The sequence below is a fragment of the Callithrix jacchus genome, chromosome 4 (assembly GCF_049354715.1).
Source record: "Callithrix jacchus isolate 240 chromosome 4, calJac240_pri, whole genome shotgun sequence".
Taxonomy (NCBI): Eukaryota; Metazoa; Chordata; class Mammalia; order Primates; family Cebidae; genus Callithrix; species Callithrix jacchus.
This window is the reverse complement of record NC_133505.1, coordinates 117046540-117064528: the sequence shown is the minus strand read 5'-3', so window position 1 is coordinate 117064528 and position 17989 is coordinate 117046540. Positions and strand designations below refer to the sequence as shown.

The 17989-nt window shown below is 44.0% G+C and overlaps 1 protein-coding gene, 2 non-coding genes and 2 pseudogenes across 3 annotated transcripts; 2 read left to right on the top strand and 3 right to left on the bottom strand.

Annotated features, from left to right (window-relative positions):
- Positions 1–3138: 3138 nt before the first annotated feature.
- LOC144582272 (ribosomal biogenesis factor-like) lies at positions 3139–4263 on the bottom strand. The gene is given in 3 exon segments (XM_078370528.1): positions 3139–3700; positions 4157–4228; positions 4231–4263. Coding segments are annotated over 3 exon segments (186 nt in total). The 3' UTR covers positions 3139–3619.
- Positions 4264–7362: 3099 nt separating this feature from the next.
- Positions 7363–9377, bottom strand: LOC100400859 (calponin-2 pseudogene; annotated as a pseudogene).
- Positions 9378–12292: 2915 nt separating this feature from the next.
- On the bottom strand, positions 12293–12451 carry LOC118153420 (U1 spliceosomal RNA). Its single transcript, XR_004742649.3, has one exon. It is a non-coding gene; the product is annotated as a U1 spliceosomal RNA (small nuclear RNA).
- Positions 12452–13546: 1095 nt separating this feature from the next.
- Positions 13547–14121, top strand: LOC100400138 (small ribosomal subunit protein eS7 pseudogene; annotated as a pseudogene).
- A 2577-nt stretch (positions 14122–16698) lies between these two features.
- Positions 16699–16805, top strand: LOC118153304 (U6 spliceosomal RNA). Its single transcript, XR_004742559.3, has one exon. It is a non-coding gene; the product is annotated as a U6 spliceosomal RNA (small nuclear RNA).
- The last annotated feature ends 1184 nt before the right edge of the window (positions 16806–17989 follow it).

Here is a 17989-nt window from a genome sequence, read left to right as displayed (position 1 = left end):
AGCAAAGAATTTGTAAGTGCTGTTTGCAAATTTTATGTGGTTCATGAACACTTTCATTATTTCAACTTTAAAGTATTTAACCAGACAACCTCTATGAATGTTTTTAAATTTATTTTTTCTTTTGAATTTTTAAAATTGTTTTGGGAATTTTGCTTTTGTACTTACATTTTTTTTTGAGTCAGAGTCTCACTCTGTTGCCCAGACTGGAGTGCAGTGGCACAACCTTGGCTCACTGCAATCTCTTCCTCCCGGGTTCAAGCGATTCTCTAGCTTCAGCCTCTGGAGTAGCTGGGACTACAGGCACCAGCCGACATGCCGGGCTAATTTTTGTATTTTTAGTAGAGATGGGGTTTTGCCATGTTGGCCAAGCTGGTCTTGAACTACTGACCTCAAGTGATCCTCCCTCTCAGCCTCCCAAAGTACTGGGATTACAGGCATGAGCCCCAACACCTAGCCTATATTTACTTTTTATGTTAAATCTCAACTATGCTTATTCTGTTAGTTAAATGATTCAAGAGTAATTGGGCTGGCACGGTGGCTCATCCCAGCTACTTGGGAAGCTGAGGCAGGAGGATTGCTCAGAACCCAGGAATTTGAGGTTACAGTGAGCTATGATTGAGCCACTGTACTCCAGCCTGTGTAAGAGAACTAGACTGTTTCTAAAAAAAGGAAAGCAAAGGCCGGGCGCGGTGGCTCAAGCCCTTAATCCCAGCACTTTGGGAGGCCGAGGCAGGTGGATCACGAGGTCAAGAGATCGAGACCATCCTGGTCAACATGGTGAAACCCCGTCTCTACTAAAAATACAAAAAATTAGCTGGGCATGGTGGCGCGTGCCTGTAATCCCAGCTACTCAGGAGGCTGAGGCAGGAGAATTGCCTGAACCGAGGAGGCTCACCGAGGTTGCGGTGAGTGGAGATCAAGCCATTGCACTCCAGCCTGGGTAACTAAAGGGAAAAAAAAAAAAAAAAAGGAAAGCAAAAAGTAATTGTTTAGAAAGTGTTGTCAGAGGCCGGGCATGGTGGCACACACCTACAATCCCAACACTTTGGGAGGCCGAGGCGGATGGATCACCTGAGTTCAGGAGTTCAACCTGACAAAAATGGTGAAACCCTATGTCTACTAAAAATACAAACAAATTAGCTGGGCATGGTGGCAGGGGCCTGTAATCCCAGCTACTTGGGAGGCTGAGGCAGGAAAATAGCTTGAACCCAGGAGGCGGAGGTTGCAGTGAGCTGAGATTGCATCATTACACTCCAGCCTGAGCGACAAGGGCAAAACTCCGTCTCAAAAAAAAAAAAAGAAAATGAAAATGAAAGTGTTGGAGCTCAGAAACCAATACCACCATATATGGCTTGGTGAACTGAGGAAGTCTCAGGTCTCTCTGATTTACACCTCTCCCTACCCCCACTCTCTGTAAAATTGGAGTTCCTTTATCTTCCTGAGATCTAGACCATCAAAAAAAAAATTTTTTTTTCTTTCCCTGGAAGACCAGGAATGTAACTACACCAGAAAAGAACTTTTCACAGGATAATATACAATTTAATCTCTGCTCCCTAATCCATTCATTCTTCCTAGTAACAGAGTTCTTCTCCCTACTTCCCCAACCTGTTTTGCTAGCATGGTCTATAAGCTTCTGAACTACAATGAGGGTGGGCAATCACTCTGCAATTTTCCTCTGGTGCTCATCATGTAATCGTTAAATACATTTGTATGCCTGTTCTATTAAACTGCCTTATGACAGTGATTTTCAGTAAACCTTCAGAAGGCCTAGTGGAAGCCCTCCCTTTTCCCCTACAGTATATAAATACGAATTAAAGAGAATGTAAAGTTACATTTTATATTACATTTACATAAAGTTACATATTATAAAATAATCATGGAATTATTTTTAGATTAACCTCGATGATTATCTATTAAAACTTTAAAACAAACAATAAATGAACTAACATTTTTTAATTTTTATTTCATTTTATTTTTTTTCTTTAAGTTCTGACACTCAGTCCATATTTTATTTTTTTAAGACGGGGTTTCACCATGTTGGTCAGGCTGGTCTTGAACTCCCGACCTCAGGTGATCCACCTGCCTTGGCTCCAAAGTGCTTGGATTATAGGCGTAAGCCACCATGCCCGGCCATGAACTAAAGTTTAGTAACAAAACTTAAAATTAAAATTTTGTAGATAAGGCTAAAATTTTTTAATTTAATTTTTGAAAATGTAATGAAAACTAGGCATGACAGCTCACACCTATAATCCTAGCACTTTGGGAAGCCAAGGTGGACAGATCACCTGAGGTCAGGAGTTCAAGACCAGCCTAGCCAACATGGTGAAACATCATCTCTACTGAAAATACAAAAATTAGCTGGGCATGGTGGCAGGCGCCTGTAATCCCAATTACTCAGGGGGCTGAGGCAGGAAAATAGTTTTAACCCAGGAGGGAGAGGTTGCAGTGAGCCGAGATCATGCCACTACACTCCAACCTGGGCAACAGAGGAAGACTCAAAAAAAAAAAATCTGCAATTCTAACATTCCATGTCCCTTTTGCTACAAATGTAAAGAATCAGTATCACACTTTATTACATCTATACAAACATTTAAGAATAATATAAAAGTGCTCAGTTTTGCAAAATGTTCCTCAGCTACCCATCTGAAATTTCACCCTAATTTGAGTATGTCTGGTGTCCTAAGAGAAGCAAGAAAATGCTTGACACTAGGAAAAGATACCCTGTTAGGCTGAAAGCTATTGCATTCACACTGAGAGGAAGAATTTATTTGACAAGCGAATTATTTTGTCTTTTCTCTTATCTAACTGTTTCTGCTGTTCAGAAGCCTCCTCACATTCCAAAGCAAGGTCTTTCTCTTACTTCGACAGCAGCAGAAACCATTAAGCTTTATGGCATTTGTATTCGGTTGCCTTTTGTTTTGTAGACATAGAGCAAGTGATGTGAAGTGTTTCCCTGGGGTCTGGAATGGATATTTAAGTTTGTAAGTCACACAATGCTAGCCTGTATGCTGAATTCTAAGTAACAAAGGTGTCTGTGTGTTATTTAATAAATGCATTTTGGGGTCTGTGACATGCTGGGTTAAGGGCAGGGGCCCCTCTTGCTGGGTTTACAGGTCATGCTAGTTAGAGCTTACAAAATTATTTATTGACTATAGCTTCTTTTTTTTTTTTTTTTGAAGACGGGGTTTCACCATGTTGGTCAGGCTGGTCTTGAACTCCTGACCTCAGGTGATCACCTGCCTTGGCCTCCAAAGTGCTTGGATTACAGGCGTGAGCCACCACACCCAGCCTGACTATAGCTTCTAACAGCTTTTTATAGCTGTAGCTCGAAGTCCCCAAAACTCCCAATACTTCCCTAGTCTTTCTAGACCACTAAAAGACAAAGGTAGAAAGTTAAGAGGTCCCACTAATCACTATCATTGGGGTCCCACCTCATGATTGGGGTCTCATCAATCACTATCTCAAAACATAGGTCAAATTAAAATCTAAAAGCCCATGTTTTCTGAGGACAGATATTTATACAAATTCAGTTACTGAGTTTATTGCTCATGGTAAGTTTTTCAATAAAACATTTATAATTTATTGGTCTTATGGGGGAATTAGAGGCATCACCACTGTATTACAACTGAGCCATTAATTTTGTAGCTTTGTTGACACTAACTGGTTTACTTTCATGACACTGCTGAGGAATCAGTTCTTTCTGCAGAGGCTAAAACAAAGCCTTTTGAGAACTGTGCAAGTTCCTTTTGTATATTTACAAAAGCTTTATGTAGTCTGCTAATTTTTTCATCATTTACAATGTTCATCTTCTTAAAATTAGTGGTAACTCAGGCTGGGCGTGGTGGCTCAGCCCTATAATCCCAGCACTTTGGGAGGCCAATTTGGGCAGATCATCTGAGGTCAGGAGTTCAAGACCAACCTGGCCACCATGGTGAAACCTCATCTCTGTTAAAAATACAAAATTAGATAGGCATGGTAGTGCAAACCTATTCCTAACTACTTGGGAGGCTGAGGCAAGAGAATCGCTTGAACCCGGGAGGCAGAGGTTGCAGTAAGCCAAAATTACGCCATTGCACTCTAGCCTGGGTAACAAGAGTGAAACAACATCTCAAAAAAAAAAAAAAAAAAAAAAAAAAATATATATATATATATATACATTAGTGGTAACTGGTTTTGCTTTGTTTTTGGCCTTAACATTTTTTTGGCTGGTTGTATGAAACACATTCCTGGGGACTTCTGCCCTCTTCATTTGTTCTTGGCCATTGTCTCTCACCAGGCCTTCAATGAGCTTCTGACGCTCCAGGTTACACCATCTGCCTCGTGGTAAGTTTTTTTTTTTTTTGAGACAAAGTCTCACTCTGTTGCCAGGCTGGAGTGCAGTGGTGCAATTTCAGCTCACTGCAACCTCCGCCTCCCGGGTTCAAGCGATTCTCCTACCTTAGCTAGGACTATAGGCGCGCCATCGTGCCTGGCTAATTTTTGTATTTTTAGTAGAGATGGGTTTCACCATGTTGGCCAGAATGATCTCCATCTCTTAACCTGTGATCTGCCTGCCTTGGCCTCCGAAGTGCTGCATGGTAAGTTTTTAAGTCAAGAGTTATGGGAAGTAAGTTATTTAGAGTGTGTAATTTATAAATTCTTGGATAAATCAGCCCTATACACCCTACCTTCTCAAAATCTAATGTGTAACTACAGAAAACAGAATCAGGTCGGGCGTGGTGGCTCACGCCTGTAATCCCAGCATTTGGAGAGGCCGAGGCAAGCAAATCACCTGAGGTCTAGAGTTCAAGACCAGCTTGGCCAACTTGGTGAAACCCCATCTCTACTAAAAATACAAAAATTAACTAGGCATGGTGTCAAGCACCTGTAATCCCAGCTACTCGGGAGGCTGAGGCAGAAGAACTGCTTGAGCTCTGGAGGTGGAGGTTGCAGTGAACCGAGATGGCACCACTGCACTCCAGTTTGGGCAACAGAGACTCATTCTCAAAAAAAAAAAAAAAAAAAAAAGAGAAATCGAAGTAAATAGACCAAGTGCAGTGGCTCACGCCTGTATGTAATCCCAGCACTTTGGGAGGCCAAGGTGGGCAGATCACTTGAGGCCAGCCTGGCCGATATGATGAAACCCCATCTCTACTAAAAATACAAAAATTAGCCAGGCATGGTGGTACGTGCTAGTAATCCCAGCTACTCCGGAGGCTGAGGCAGGAGAATTGCTTGAACCAGGAGGTGGAGGTTGCAGTGAGCTGAAATCTCATCACTGCCCTCCAGTCTGGGCAACAAAGCAAGACTCTGTCTCAAAAACAAAAAAAAGTAAATAGGCAAAAAAAGAAACCAGAGGAAACAGAAATAATGCAGGAAGTAGACATAAACTTCCAAAGATAAAAGATAGCCATACTTCATCCAAATAAGAGAAAACACTCTATCCATAAAAACCAAACAGAACAATCACACAAAACCAGAACACTATGAATAAGGAGAATTCAAAGAACAAAAAAGAGTGCTAGGAAATTAAAGCTAGGATTGCTGAGATTTTTTAAAAATTGGAGACTGGCCAACATAATGAGACTCTCTCTCTACAAAATTACAAAAAAATTAGCAGATCATGGTGGCACCTGTGGGTAGTCCCAGCTACTCCAAAGGCTGAGGAGAGAAGATTGCTTGAATCTACAAGTTTGAGGCTGTGGTGAGTCATGATCACACCACTACACTCCAGCCTGGGTGACAGATCAAGACTGTCTCAAAAAAACCCCAGAAAATTTAAAGTGAGAGATAAATTTAAAGAACTTTCCAAGAAAGTTGGATAAGTCAGAGATGAAAAACAGGAGAAAAATGAAAGGAAAATTAGTCAACGAGTCCCCATATCCAGATAATAAGAGTTCAAGAAATGAAAAGAAAGGAAGTAATTTTCAAAGAAATAATACAATAAAAATTTCAGGCTGGGCGCGGTGGCTCACGCCTGTAATCCCAGCACTTTGGGAGGCCGAGGCGGGTGGATCACGAGGTCAAGAGATCGAGACCAGCCTGGTCACCAAGATGAAACCCCATCTCTACTAAAAATACAAAAATTAGCTGGGCAGGGTGGTGCGCTCCTGTAGTCCCAGCTACTTGGGAGGCTGAGGCAGGAGAATTGCTTGAACCCAGAAGGCGGAGGTTGCGGTGAGCCAAGATCGTGCCATTGCACTCCTGTCTGGGTAACAACAGCGAAACTCCGTCTCAAAAAAAAAAAAATTCAGAACAGAAGAACATAAGTTTCTGGCCAGGTACAGTGGCTCATACCTGTAATCCCAGCACTTTGAGAGGCTGAGGCAGGCAGATCACCTGAGGTCAGGAGTTCGAGACTAGCCTGGCCAGCATTGTGAAACCCATCTCTACTAAAAATACAAAAATTAGCAACAAAGTGAGACTCCGTCTTAAAAAACATTTTTTAAAAATTTTTAATAGGTCACAATAAAAGGATAAAGAATCAGAATGCATCGAACTTCTCAACAGCAACATTGGAAGCTTAAAGACAATGGAGCAACACCTTTAACATTTTGAGTAAAAATTTTTTTTATTTTTCAGTTAATTAAATTAATTTATTATTATTATTATTTTGCAATGGAGTCTTACTTTGTTGCAAGAGCAAGAGGCTGAAATGCAGTAGCATGATCTTGGCTCACCACAACTTCAGCCTCCCAGGTTCAAGTGATTCTCCTGACTCAGCCTCCCAAGTAGCTGGGATCACAGGCATGTACCAACACCATGCCTGGCTAATTTTTGTAATTTTAGTAAAGACGGGGTTTCACCATGTTGCTCTGGCTGGTCTCGAACTCCTTATCTCAGGTAATCCACCCACCCTGGCCTCCCAAAGTGATGGGATTACAGGCGTGAGCCACTGTACCTGGCCTATTTTATTTTATTTTGTGAGATGGAGTCTCACTCTGTTGCCCAGGCCGGAGTGCAATGGAGCGATCTTGGCTCACTGCAAGCTCCGCCTCCCAGGTTCAAGCGATTCTATTGCCTCAGCCTCCCAAGTAGCTGGAACTTATGGGTACATGCTGCCATGCCTGGCTCATTTTTGTATTTTTAGTAGAGACGGGGTTTCACCACGTTGGCCACACTGGTCTCAAACTCCTGACCTCAAGTGATTTGCTCCCAAAGTGCTGTGTTTTTTTAATCACGTAGAATGATATTGTTATTAGGGTAATAGAATGAAAATATTAAATAATTAGTTAACTTCTATTCATGGCTTATTCTACACTCATTTGAGAAGGAGAAAAACTGGAATAATTAGAACAATAAACTATGACTATAAATATATTTTCTCTGAGGATATTGGTTTTCTCCTTCTTACAAACAGGTTTTATTGGGTTTCGTCCGCAATTGTATTTCACATTATCTCATGGAGCAGGGACTCTGGGTGGGTGTCCCTGTGCAGTACTTGGCAGGGCATGTGGCCAGGAGAGACAGAGCAGTATAGCTAGTCAGGCCCAGAAGGGGAGAAGGCGGGCTGGGGGCTTCTTAAAACCTACTGAGGGGCTGGACGCAGTGTCTCACACCTGTAATTCCAGCACTTGGGGAGGCCAAGGCCAGAAGATCACCTGAGGACAGGAGTTTGAGACCAGCCTGACCAACATGGTGAAACCCCATCTCTACTAAAAATGCAAAACTTAGCCAGGCATGGTAGAGCACCTGTAGTCCCAGCTACTTGGGAGGCTGAGGCAGGAGAGTTGCTTGAGCCCAGGAGGTGGAGGCCAAGATCGGCCACTGCACTCTAGCCTGGACAACAACAACAAAAACCTACTGAGGCCACAGTTGGGGTTGGGGGTAGGAGGGCGTTAGAGTGGAGAAGGTCAGGCTTAGCCCCAACAACTCAGAATTCCACTTCCTTCCTTGTACATGCCTCACTTTCCCCACCCGGCCCGGGGCAGGTTGGAGGGTCTGAGGTCTGTTGGTCGGAGGGTCCTAGGGAAACCCAGCCACTTGGGAGCCTATTTAGCATCGTGTCCAGGTCCCCTTTCCCATGGGCCTCATTTCCCAGCACCGTCTCCACTGTCCCTGCCTCGTTCTTCGGGGAAAAAAATATATATTTTTCTTGTGTTAATACTTCCTGAAACTTTTGCGGATACAGAAACCACAAACTGATCAGCTGACAAAAGGGGGAAGAGGCAGGCAACCGGAAACCTTTGGGGACCAGTTCCCTCCAAGCCCAGGTTTCTTCTCCCCAGCACAGCTCGGCCCACAACGAGGACATGCCAGCAGAGACCCTTACCCTACACGTAACCGGATATGCCCTCGACCCCTTCCCGTACAGCCCTGAGTCCTGCGAAGGACCAAGGCAAGGGGAGCAAAGCTGCCACTCACAGACAGGTTGATTGGCAGCACTGAACAAGGTTAAGAAAAAAAAAAGATGAAAACACAGATAAACCCACAAACCCCGACGGGGAGACGATGTGCGGAGAGAGCGTGCTGGGAGCCTCAGTAACCCGCCTCCTCCTGGTAGTAAGGGGGATATTCAGGGACCTCCCGTAGTTGCTGGAGGGGGCCCAGCCAGCCACTGTGCCTTGCAGTCAGTACTTGGGATCATATACCTGCCAGCCCAGGCCAAGGACCTGACCGTTCTGGTTGGCACCCTGCATGTAGCCCATCTGCAAGGGACATGGAGGAGTTGTCACACTTGTTGGTTCCCAGCTTGGTGTTGTGGATGTGCCCCTGGGTCTCGGGAGCCATCATGCCTACCTGACTGGCACACTTGTTTGTATCCTTCCGGAGGCTGATGGTCCAGTGGTCCATGGGGACGGGTCGTAGAGATGCCTCCTTGCGTGGTAGGCGGTAGGAGGTCATGCCTGACTGGCTGGTGCATTTGTTGGTGTCCATCTGGAGCCCAGTGACTCGCTGGCCAGCCTTAAAGGCGGCTTCGTGGAAGTTTCGCTCCTGCTTCTCCGGGTACTTGATGCCAATGTCCACCCCGCGCTGCAGATCCTGAGTCTTGGCCTTCCCTCTCAGGGCGAGAAGAGACACCAGCACCTGTGTCGGGTTCCCACTCTCCAACAGGTTGCTGGCCTCGAATGGGTCCATGGGGTTCTTGCCGTAGTTGACCAGGGCCTTGATGAAGTTGGAGAGGTTTTCTAGCTGGCGCCAGTTCTGCATGGAGCAGTTGATCCTGGGGACTGAGCCCGGCTGTAGCTTGTTCATGAGCGTGCATAAGATAATTACGTCCTTCAGGCCCTTCCGGAAGTCGGGGCCGATGGAGAAGCTGGCAAGTTCCTCTATCCAGCTGCGAAGCTCTGCCTCCTTCTGGGGGTCATATTTGGACAGGAGCAGTTCTTGACCTCAGCCAACAGCTGGTACCAGCGGTCCTTGTTGAGCTGCGTGGAGCTTATGGCTGGGGAGCGCATCGGCGGGATGGGACCACCAGGCGGGCATGGGGCTGGGATGCGCTCCTCTCAGGAGATAGATAGATATACAGATATATATGGGGGCGGGAGAGAGAAGGGTTGTCACTCTGTCGCCCAGGCTGGAGTGGAGTGGCGTGATCTCGGCTCACTGCAACTTCTGACTTCCGGGTTCAAGTGATTCTCCTGCCTCAGCCTCCTGAATAGCTGGGATTACAGGCAGGCGATGCACAGCTAATATTTGTATTTTAGTAGAGTCGGGGTTTCACCATGTTGTTCCAGCTGGTCTCGAACATCTGACCTCAGGATCCGCCCGCCTCGGCCTTCCAAAGTGCTGGGATTACAGGCGTGAACCACTGCACTGGGCCCTTTCAGGATATTTTTATGTATTCTGGGCATGGTGGTTCACTGCTGTAATCCCAGCACTTTGGGATGCCAAGATGGGAGGATCACTTGAGTCCAGGAGTTTGAGACCAGCCTGGGCAACATAGCAAAACCAAGTCTCTACTAAAAAGAAAAAAAAAATTATTGGAGCATGGTGGCAAGCTCTTGTAATTCCAGCTACTTGGGAGGATGAGGCTGATGGATAGCTTGAGTACAGAAGTTCCACGCTATAGTGAGCTATGATCAGTCTACTGCGTTCCAGTCAGGGTGACAGAGTGAGAACCTATCTTTAACTCTATCTATCTATCTATCTATCTATCTATCTAGTATTTTTATGTGGAGCTTAAGAAGGTTTTCTGTTATCTGGTCACAGGTTTTAGTTGGTACTTAAAACTACCAATCATTCTAGAAGCTACAGGGGTAGTTGGGAACACTTAGCACCCACCCCAATTTTTTTTTCTACCAATGCACTGATCTAGGACCATTCCTTTTTTTTTTTCTTTCTTTCTTTTTTTTTTTTTTAAAGACAATCTCACTTTGTTGCCCAGGCTGGAATGCAGTGGCAGGCAATCTCAGCTCACTGCAACCTTCGCCTCCTGGCTTCAAGTAATTCTTCTGCTTCAGCCTCCTGAGTAGCTGCGACTACAGGCGTGTGCCACCATGCCCAACTAATTTTTGTATTTTTAGTAGAGACAGGGTTTCACCATGTTGGCCAGGATGGTCTTCATCTCTTGACCTCATGATCCACTCGCCTTGGCCTCCGACAGTGCTGGAATTAAAGGTGTGAGCCACCATGCAGGGCCATTTTTGTATTTTTAGTCGAGATAGGGTTTCACCGTGTTGGGCCAGGTTGGTCTTGAACTCCTCGCCTCAAGTGATCCACTCGCCTCAGCCTCCCAAAGTGTTGGGATTACAGGCGTGAGCCACTGAACTGGCCTAATCACATCATTCTTAAACTACCTGACCTTTTGGAACTAACAACTGCGGCTAGGAATTTTCTATTTTGCCTCTCTATCCACAATACTGCATTATCTACATAAAATTGCAGCTCTTCCATTATATTGTGGAATGGCTGTAAAGTAGCTCAAGTGTCATCTGATACCCCATAGCACAACTAAACCCATGTCACTTAGCAACATTTCCCTTCTCTGCTCTCCCAGCTCCTGTCGGGAAGCCTGCTCTGAAACTGTGGAACTTGGGAGGGGTGAAGGAAAATCCAGGAATTTTCAAAGGCGGTAGATGGCTTTTGGTTTTGAAGAGTGGTTTTTGTTTTTCTTTCTTCCTCTTTTTCTTTATTAATGGATTAGAATGTATAAATTAGTTTACTGCACAATGGAAGATTCAGAACACAAACACGTTTAACTAGAATAGTATCCTTTAGCACTGGTGGTGCCGCACCTTTATTGCTAAAGACTTGCTGTTGGGAAATGCGGATACTTCCCTTCTTACACTTCGGGTTACAGCCCTGTCCAGTTAAGCAATATGCTACTGCACACTGGAGACCTGAATTTAAATGAGTTACAACTAACTTTTATATAGGGCAGCAAGGTCCATGAAAAGAAAAATAAATGAGTACAAATGATAAAAGAATCACTCCTTTCTTTTTTTTTCTTTTTTTCTTGAGATGGAGTCTCACTCTGTCACCTAGGCTGGAATGCAGTGGTGCAATCTCTACTCACTGCTACCTCCACCTCCTGGGTTCAAGTGATTCTCTTGCTTCAGCCTCCTGAGTAGCTGAGATTACAGACACCCACCATTATCCCTGGCTAATTGTTGTATTTTTGTAGAGACAGGATTTCACCATCTTGGCCAGGCCGGTCTTGAATGCCTGACTTCAGGTGATCCACCCATCTCAGCCTTCCAAAGTGCTGGGATTACAGGTATGAGCCATGGTGCCCGGCTCTTTCTTTCTTTTTTGAGTCAGAGTCTCGGTCTTTCACTCAGACTGGAGTGAAGTGGGGCCATCTCGGTTCACTGCAACCTCCACCTCCCTAGTTCAAGAGAGCATCTCCTTTCTGTATAACATCTGGTATAATTATAATTCTGAGGGGATAAAGCAAATAAACACCAGCCTATTTGGACAAAGCTAAGCTAAAATTACTGCAACACCTTGTTCTCATAACTGAGTTCTTTAAAAAATTAAGCTATAAAATATCTGTTGGTTAATAATTAAAATAGAAATTATAACAAATAGTCATATGTAATTAAATTCATAGTAAAATACTTGAATTTTTTTTTTGAGACAGAGTCTCTCTCTGGTTGCCCAGGCTGGAGTGCAATGGCGTGATCTCAGCTCACCGCAACCTCCACTTCCTGGGTTCAAGTGACTCTCCTGAGTAGCTGAGATTATAGGTGCCTGCCACCACACCTGGCTAATTTCTGTGTTTTAGTAGAGATGGGTTTCACCATGTTGGTCAGGCTGGTCTCACACTGCTGACCTCAAGTGATCAGTCTATCTCGGCCTCCCAAAGTGTTGGGATTACAGGTGCGAGCCACTGCACCTGGCCGATACTTGAATTTTTTTTTTTTAATTCAGGGGAAAGCGAGAATGCAGTCCACACTACCACATGTTGTGCAGTCTAGTTTCCCACATTTGAAGTAATCGCGGGGGTCAACACATTGGAGTACAATGGATAAGCCTCGCCCTGGGAAAACCACTTTGTGATCACGGTATCTCCCTACCAGGTAACAATACTTGAATTTTTAACTGCTAAAGGCAGAAATGATTTATTTCCTTTTATCCAAAATGATTTTTATTTTTCATTTACCTTTTTTCAAAAGTATTTAATAATTGCAAACAGTGTTGGAAATAGATGCTCAGTGCCACAAAGAAAAATTAGCACTGAGAGGAAGGATCTTTCTGCAGTGGAATTCTTACTTCCTGGATGGCAGGAAGGGGACTCTCACTAGCCATCTTGCCGCAAGAGTACAAAGAACAAAAGGAATACACACAAACTTATTCCTTACCCATTTGGGGTCGTCTTTACTGTTGTGTCTGCTCTCCGTCAGCTGGAGTCAAACCTCACAATCTAAATTAAAATCCAATTAACTAACAACTTAAAACCTTTCTTTTTCTTTTTTTTTTTTTTTGAGATGGAGTTTGGCTCTTTTCACCCAGGCTGGAGTGCAATGGCACGATCTCGGCTCACCGCAACCTCTGCCTCCTGGGTTCAGGCAATTCTCCTGCCTCAGCCTCCTGAGTACCTGGGATTACAGGCACGCGCCACCATGCCCAGATAATTTTTTGTATTTTTAGTAGAGACGAGGTTTCACCATGTTGACCAGGATGATCTCGATCTCTTGACCTCGTGATCCACCCGCCTCGGCCTCCCAAAGTGCTGGGATTACAGGCTTGAGCCACCGTGCCTGGCCTTTAAAACTTTTCTAAACAGGTAAAAGCAATGGAGAGCTGGGACATATCTGCGAGCATGTCCAGCACAGATCTCTTGGTTAAAGTACAAGAACATAGAGTGTACTATGTACCGGTAAGCACAGCATGTCTAACAGCTACATAGGATAGGGCTTAACAAAGTTATTAGCATACTTATTATTTAACAAGAAAGAAAACTTTAAAAAGGAACTTTGCTACTTCTCACAACAGTATAGCCAATATCTATAAATAAATGCATGTTTTTATGATGTCAGGATGGATTTCAACATCATATTTTCTTTTTTCATACCTCCTTCACAGAAGAAAGTCATTTTTTAAAAAGCTACTTTAGGGATTTTGACGTGCTCTCGTGAGATTTGGGTCTTTTCCTAAGTTGGCGCTCACCAAGGAGAAAGCCATGTTCCGTTTGAGCACCAAGATCGTGAAACCCAATGGCGAGAAGCCAGACGAGTTCGAGTCCGGCATCTCCCAGGCTCTTCAGGAGCTGGAGATGAACTTGGACCTCAAGGCTCAGCCCAGGGAGCTGAATATTACAGCAGCCAAGGAAATTGAAGTGGGTGGTGGCTGGAAAGCTATCATAATCTTTGTTCCTGTTCTCAACTAAAATCTTTCCAGAAAATCCAAGTCCGGCTAATACACGAATTGGAGAAAAAGTTCAGTGGGAAGCATGTTGCCTTTATCACACAGAGGAGAATTCTGCCGAAGCCAACTCGAAAAAGCCGTATAAAAAATAAGCAAAAGCGTCCCAGGAGCCATACACTGACAGTCGTGCACGATGCAATCCTTGAGGACCTGGTCTTCCCAAGTGAAACTGGATGGCAGCTGGCTCAAAAGTGCTTCATTTGGACAAAGCACAGCATAACAATGTGGAACACAAGGTTGAAACTTTTTCTGGTGTCTGTAAGAAACTCACGGGCAAGGATGTTAATTTTGAATTCCCAGAGTTTCAATTGTAAACAGAATGACTAAATAAAAAATATATTCACAGGATAAAAAAAAAAAAAAAAAAAAAGGCTGGGCGCAGTGCCTCATGCCTGTAATCCTAGCACTTTGGGAGGCCGAGGTGGGTGGATCACCTGAGGTCAGGAGTTCAAGACCAGCCTGGCCATCATGGTGAAACCCCATCTTTAAAACGAAAAAAAAGCTGCTTTAAAAGTATATGTGTTGTGGCCGGGTGTGGTGGCTCATGCTGGTAATCCCAGCACTTTGGGAGGCTGAGGTGGATGTATCACCTGAGGTGAGAAGTTTGAGACCAGCCAGACCAACAAGGTAAAATCCTATCTCTACTAAAATAAAAAAATTAGCTGGGCATGGTGGCAGGTACCTGTAATCCCAGCAATTCTGGAGGCTGAAGCAGGAAAATCGCTTGAACCTGGGATGCAGGAGTTGCAGTGAGCCAAGATCATGCCATTGCACTCCAGCCAGGGCGATAGAGCAAGACTGTCTCGGAAAATAAAGTATGTGTTGTAATATGACCAGATACCAAAGTACCCACAATTTTCTGATATGTGCCCATTAAAAAAAGTTATCTTAGTGCTAAGGTATTGCCTAATTCCAGAAGAAAAAAAAGGTATCTACTTTTATACTGGTGACAATAGTGACATTCTCTTTAAATATTTGTAATTCTTGCATTCTGTGGAATAATACTCATTAGTTGAGTTTATATTGAAATGTAGAAATTCCTGTTTCAGAAATTTTACGTATTTAGTATTTGAAGGCTCCTGATTTTTGTGCTTTCTTATTACATCGTGTAAATACACAGTATATATGAGATTTTGCCAAGTTGAAAACTATAATTGTGGATTGCAAATAATGATAAACAAGTTAGGTGTAAAATGAGAAGGTTAGGTGTATTTATGAATATCTACTTGGGTAGATTCTGTTCACAGTCTCTAATTGCATGACTTAAAGTTCTCTCTCTCTCTCTCTTTTTTAATTGAGAAAAAGACAGGGCAGATGGGGGTATTACTATGTTGTCCAGGCTGTTCTTGAACTCCTGGCCTCAAGGGATCCTCCAGCCTTGGCCTCCCAAAGTGCTAGGACTACAAGCATGAGCTACCATGCCTGGCCTATGTCAGCTTTTTAAGAACCTTGAGATCAGGCCTGGCGTGGCGGCTCAAGCCTGTAATCCCAGCACTTTGGGAGGCTGAGGCAGGTGGATCACGAGGTCAAGAGATCGAGACCATCCTGGTCAACATGGTGAAACCCCATCTCTACTAAAAATACAAAAAATTAGCTGGGCATGGTGGTGTGTGCTTGTAATCCCAGGTACTCAGGAGGCTGAGGCAGGAGAATTGCCTGAACCCAGGAGGCGGAGGTTGTGATGAGCCGAGATCGCGCCATTGCACTCCAGCCTGGGTAACAAGAGCAAAACTCTGTCTCAAAATAAAAAAAGAAGCTTGAGATCAAAGAAATGAAAAATTTCTGAAAATTTTCATACTTAAATTGATGGTTAGAAACCTGCAACCAAGATTTAATAGCCTTGTTTTATAAAAATGTACCAAAACAATTAGAAAAACATATTTAACAGCTTTTAAACAAAACTTTCTCATAAATTATAGTTTAATATAATTATAAATTAATAAATGGCATTAAGTTACATAGATTATTCGTCACGTGACTGACCATCTGGTTTCTTCCAAAGGCTGCCACAACCGCTGCAGGCCAGGCTGAGGCGTGAAGAACCCCCGAATTCCTATATCTAGAAGGATTCGGTTGTCTCATCTAGGACATTTTAAGGAAACATATTCTCCCTATTTCCCTGCTCCTGACCAATTTACACAGATTGCAGGGAATCCATAGGATCTGGAGACTGAGAGAGAGGTGCTAAAAGGAAGAGTGACAAACATGGACTTTTAAAAACTGTTGAATCAGGTATTTTTTGGTTACAAGTAAAAGAAAGCTATCCTAACCCAATTTAAAAGGGGATGATCAGCCAGGGGCAGTGATGCATGCCTATAATTTCAACACTTTGAGAGGCCAAGGAGGGTGCATCACTTGAGTTCAGGAGTTGGAGACCAGGCCTGGCAACATAGCAAGACCCCAACTCCAAAAAAATTTAAAAATTAGTCAAGTGTGATAGTGCACACCCGTAGTCCCAGCTACTCTGGTGACTGAGGTAGAAGGATCATTTGAGCCTGGGAGGTTGATTACACTGAGCCATGATTACACCACTGCACTCCAGTCTGGGCCACAGAGCAAGACCTTGTCTCAAAAAATAAATAAAAATTAATTAATTAATTAAAAGAGGGTGGTAAGAAGTCCAGCGTGGAAGCTCACAGATCCCAAGTAGAAGTCTTAAATGTCAAAGTTGTCAGCTCACTACTCTCTCCACCTTTCTCTGGGATTGCATGGTTTTTGCATCTGTTGGCACATCCAGGCTATGGCTTATCTCTGATGACTGAATTTCTCCATTTACGAGCATATATACCAAAAAATGGCTGCCCCTCCTCACACTACCTGACTCTCCAGTTCTAGTGTCCTCCACTGAGCTACTGACTCAAAGTCGAAGTCTCTAGGTTCAAATTAGCAAGCAAAAGAATCGGATTGGTGTTCACGTAAGCAGCACATATACTAAAATTGGACCAATATGGAGAAGATTAACATAGTCACTGTGCAAGGATGACACCCAAATTTGTAAGGCATCCCATGTGAAGGGGGAAAAGCATCTGAATAGATTAGGTGTTCTTCTGTGATCAATCAGCTGTGGCTATGGAGACAAGGTCTAATGGTGGGTAGCATAACTGTCTCTGCCAGGGACTCTGTGATAGGACAAATTTTCTGAGATGGGGAAGTGGGTAGGGATAAGACATTTAGTATCTCAAATTCCTAGACATCAGATAAGTTGAAATGGACTTTCTGAGTTGGACTTTTTCAGGCTCTATTTCTCGAGTTGGAGGTTCACGCTCTGGAGGGAAGAAGGGTCAAACCACATCAGTTTATTCTCCTTATTCCAAAAAAAAAAAGGCGGGATTTTGGAGTGTGGCACATACAGCTTGGTTTATTAAAAATTAAAGTGGTCGCTGGGTGCAGTGGCTCACTCCTGTAATCCCAACAGTTTGGGAGGCCAAGGCAGGCAGATAATGAGGTTAGGAGTTCAAGACCAGCCTGGCCAACATAGTGAAACCCAGTCTCTACTAAAAATACAAAAAATTATCCAGGAATGGTGAGGCAGGAGAATTGCTTGAACCTGGGAGGTGGAGGTTGCAGTGAGCCAAGATCGAGCCATTGCACTCCATCCCAGGCGACAGAGCGAGACTCACTCACAAAAAAAAAAAAAAAATTGGAGTGATCTGGCCAGGCATGGTGGCTCATGCCTGTAATCTCAGCACTCTGGAGGGCCAAGGCAGGTGGATCACTTGAGGTCAGGAGTTCAAGAGCAGCCTGGCCAATATGGTGAAATCCCATCTGTACTAAAAATATAAAAATTAGCAGGGCATGGTGGGAGCACACATGTAATCCCAGCTACTCAGGAGGCTGAGGCAGGAGAAATGCTTGAACTCAGGAGGTGGAGGTTGCAGTGAGCCGAGATTGCGCCACTGCACTCCAGCCTGGTGACAGAGCGAGACTCCATCTTAAAACAAAACAAAACCAAAAATTAGCTGAATGTGGTGGTGCATGCCTCCTGTTTTCAAGCAGGAGAATTGCTTGAACCTGGGAGGTGGAGGTTGCAGTGAGTTGAGATCATACCACTGCACTCGAGCTTGGGTTGCAGAGTGAGACTGTCTCGAGAAAAACAAAAAAGAAAAGGAAAAATAGAAATGCTGTTATATACAAGCATACCTCTAATATATTGCAGATTCAATTTCAGACCACCCCACAATAAAGTGAATATTGCAAT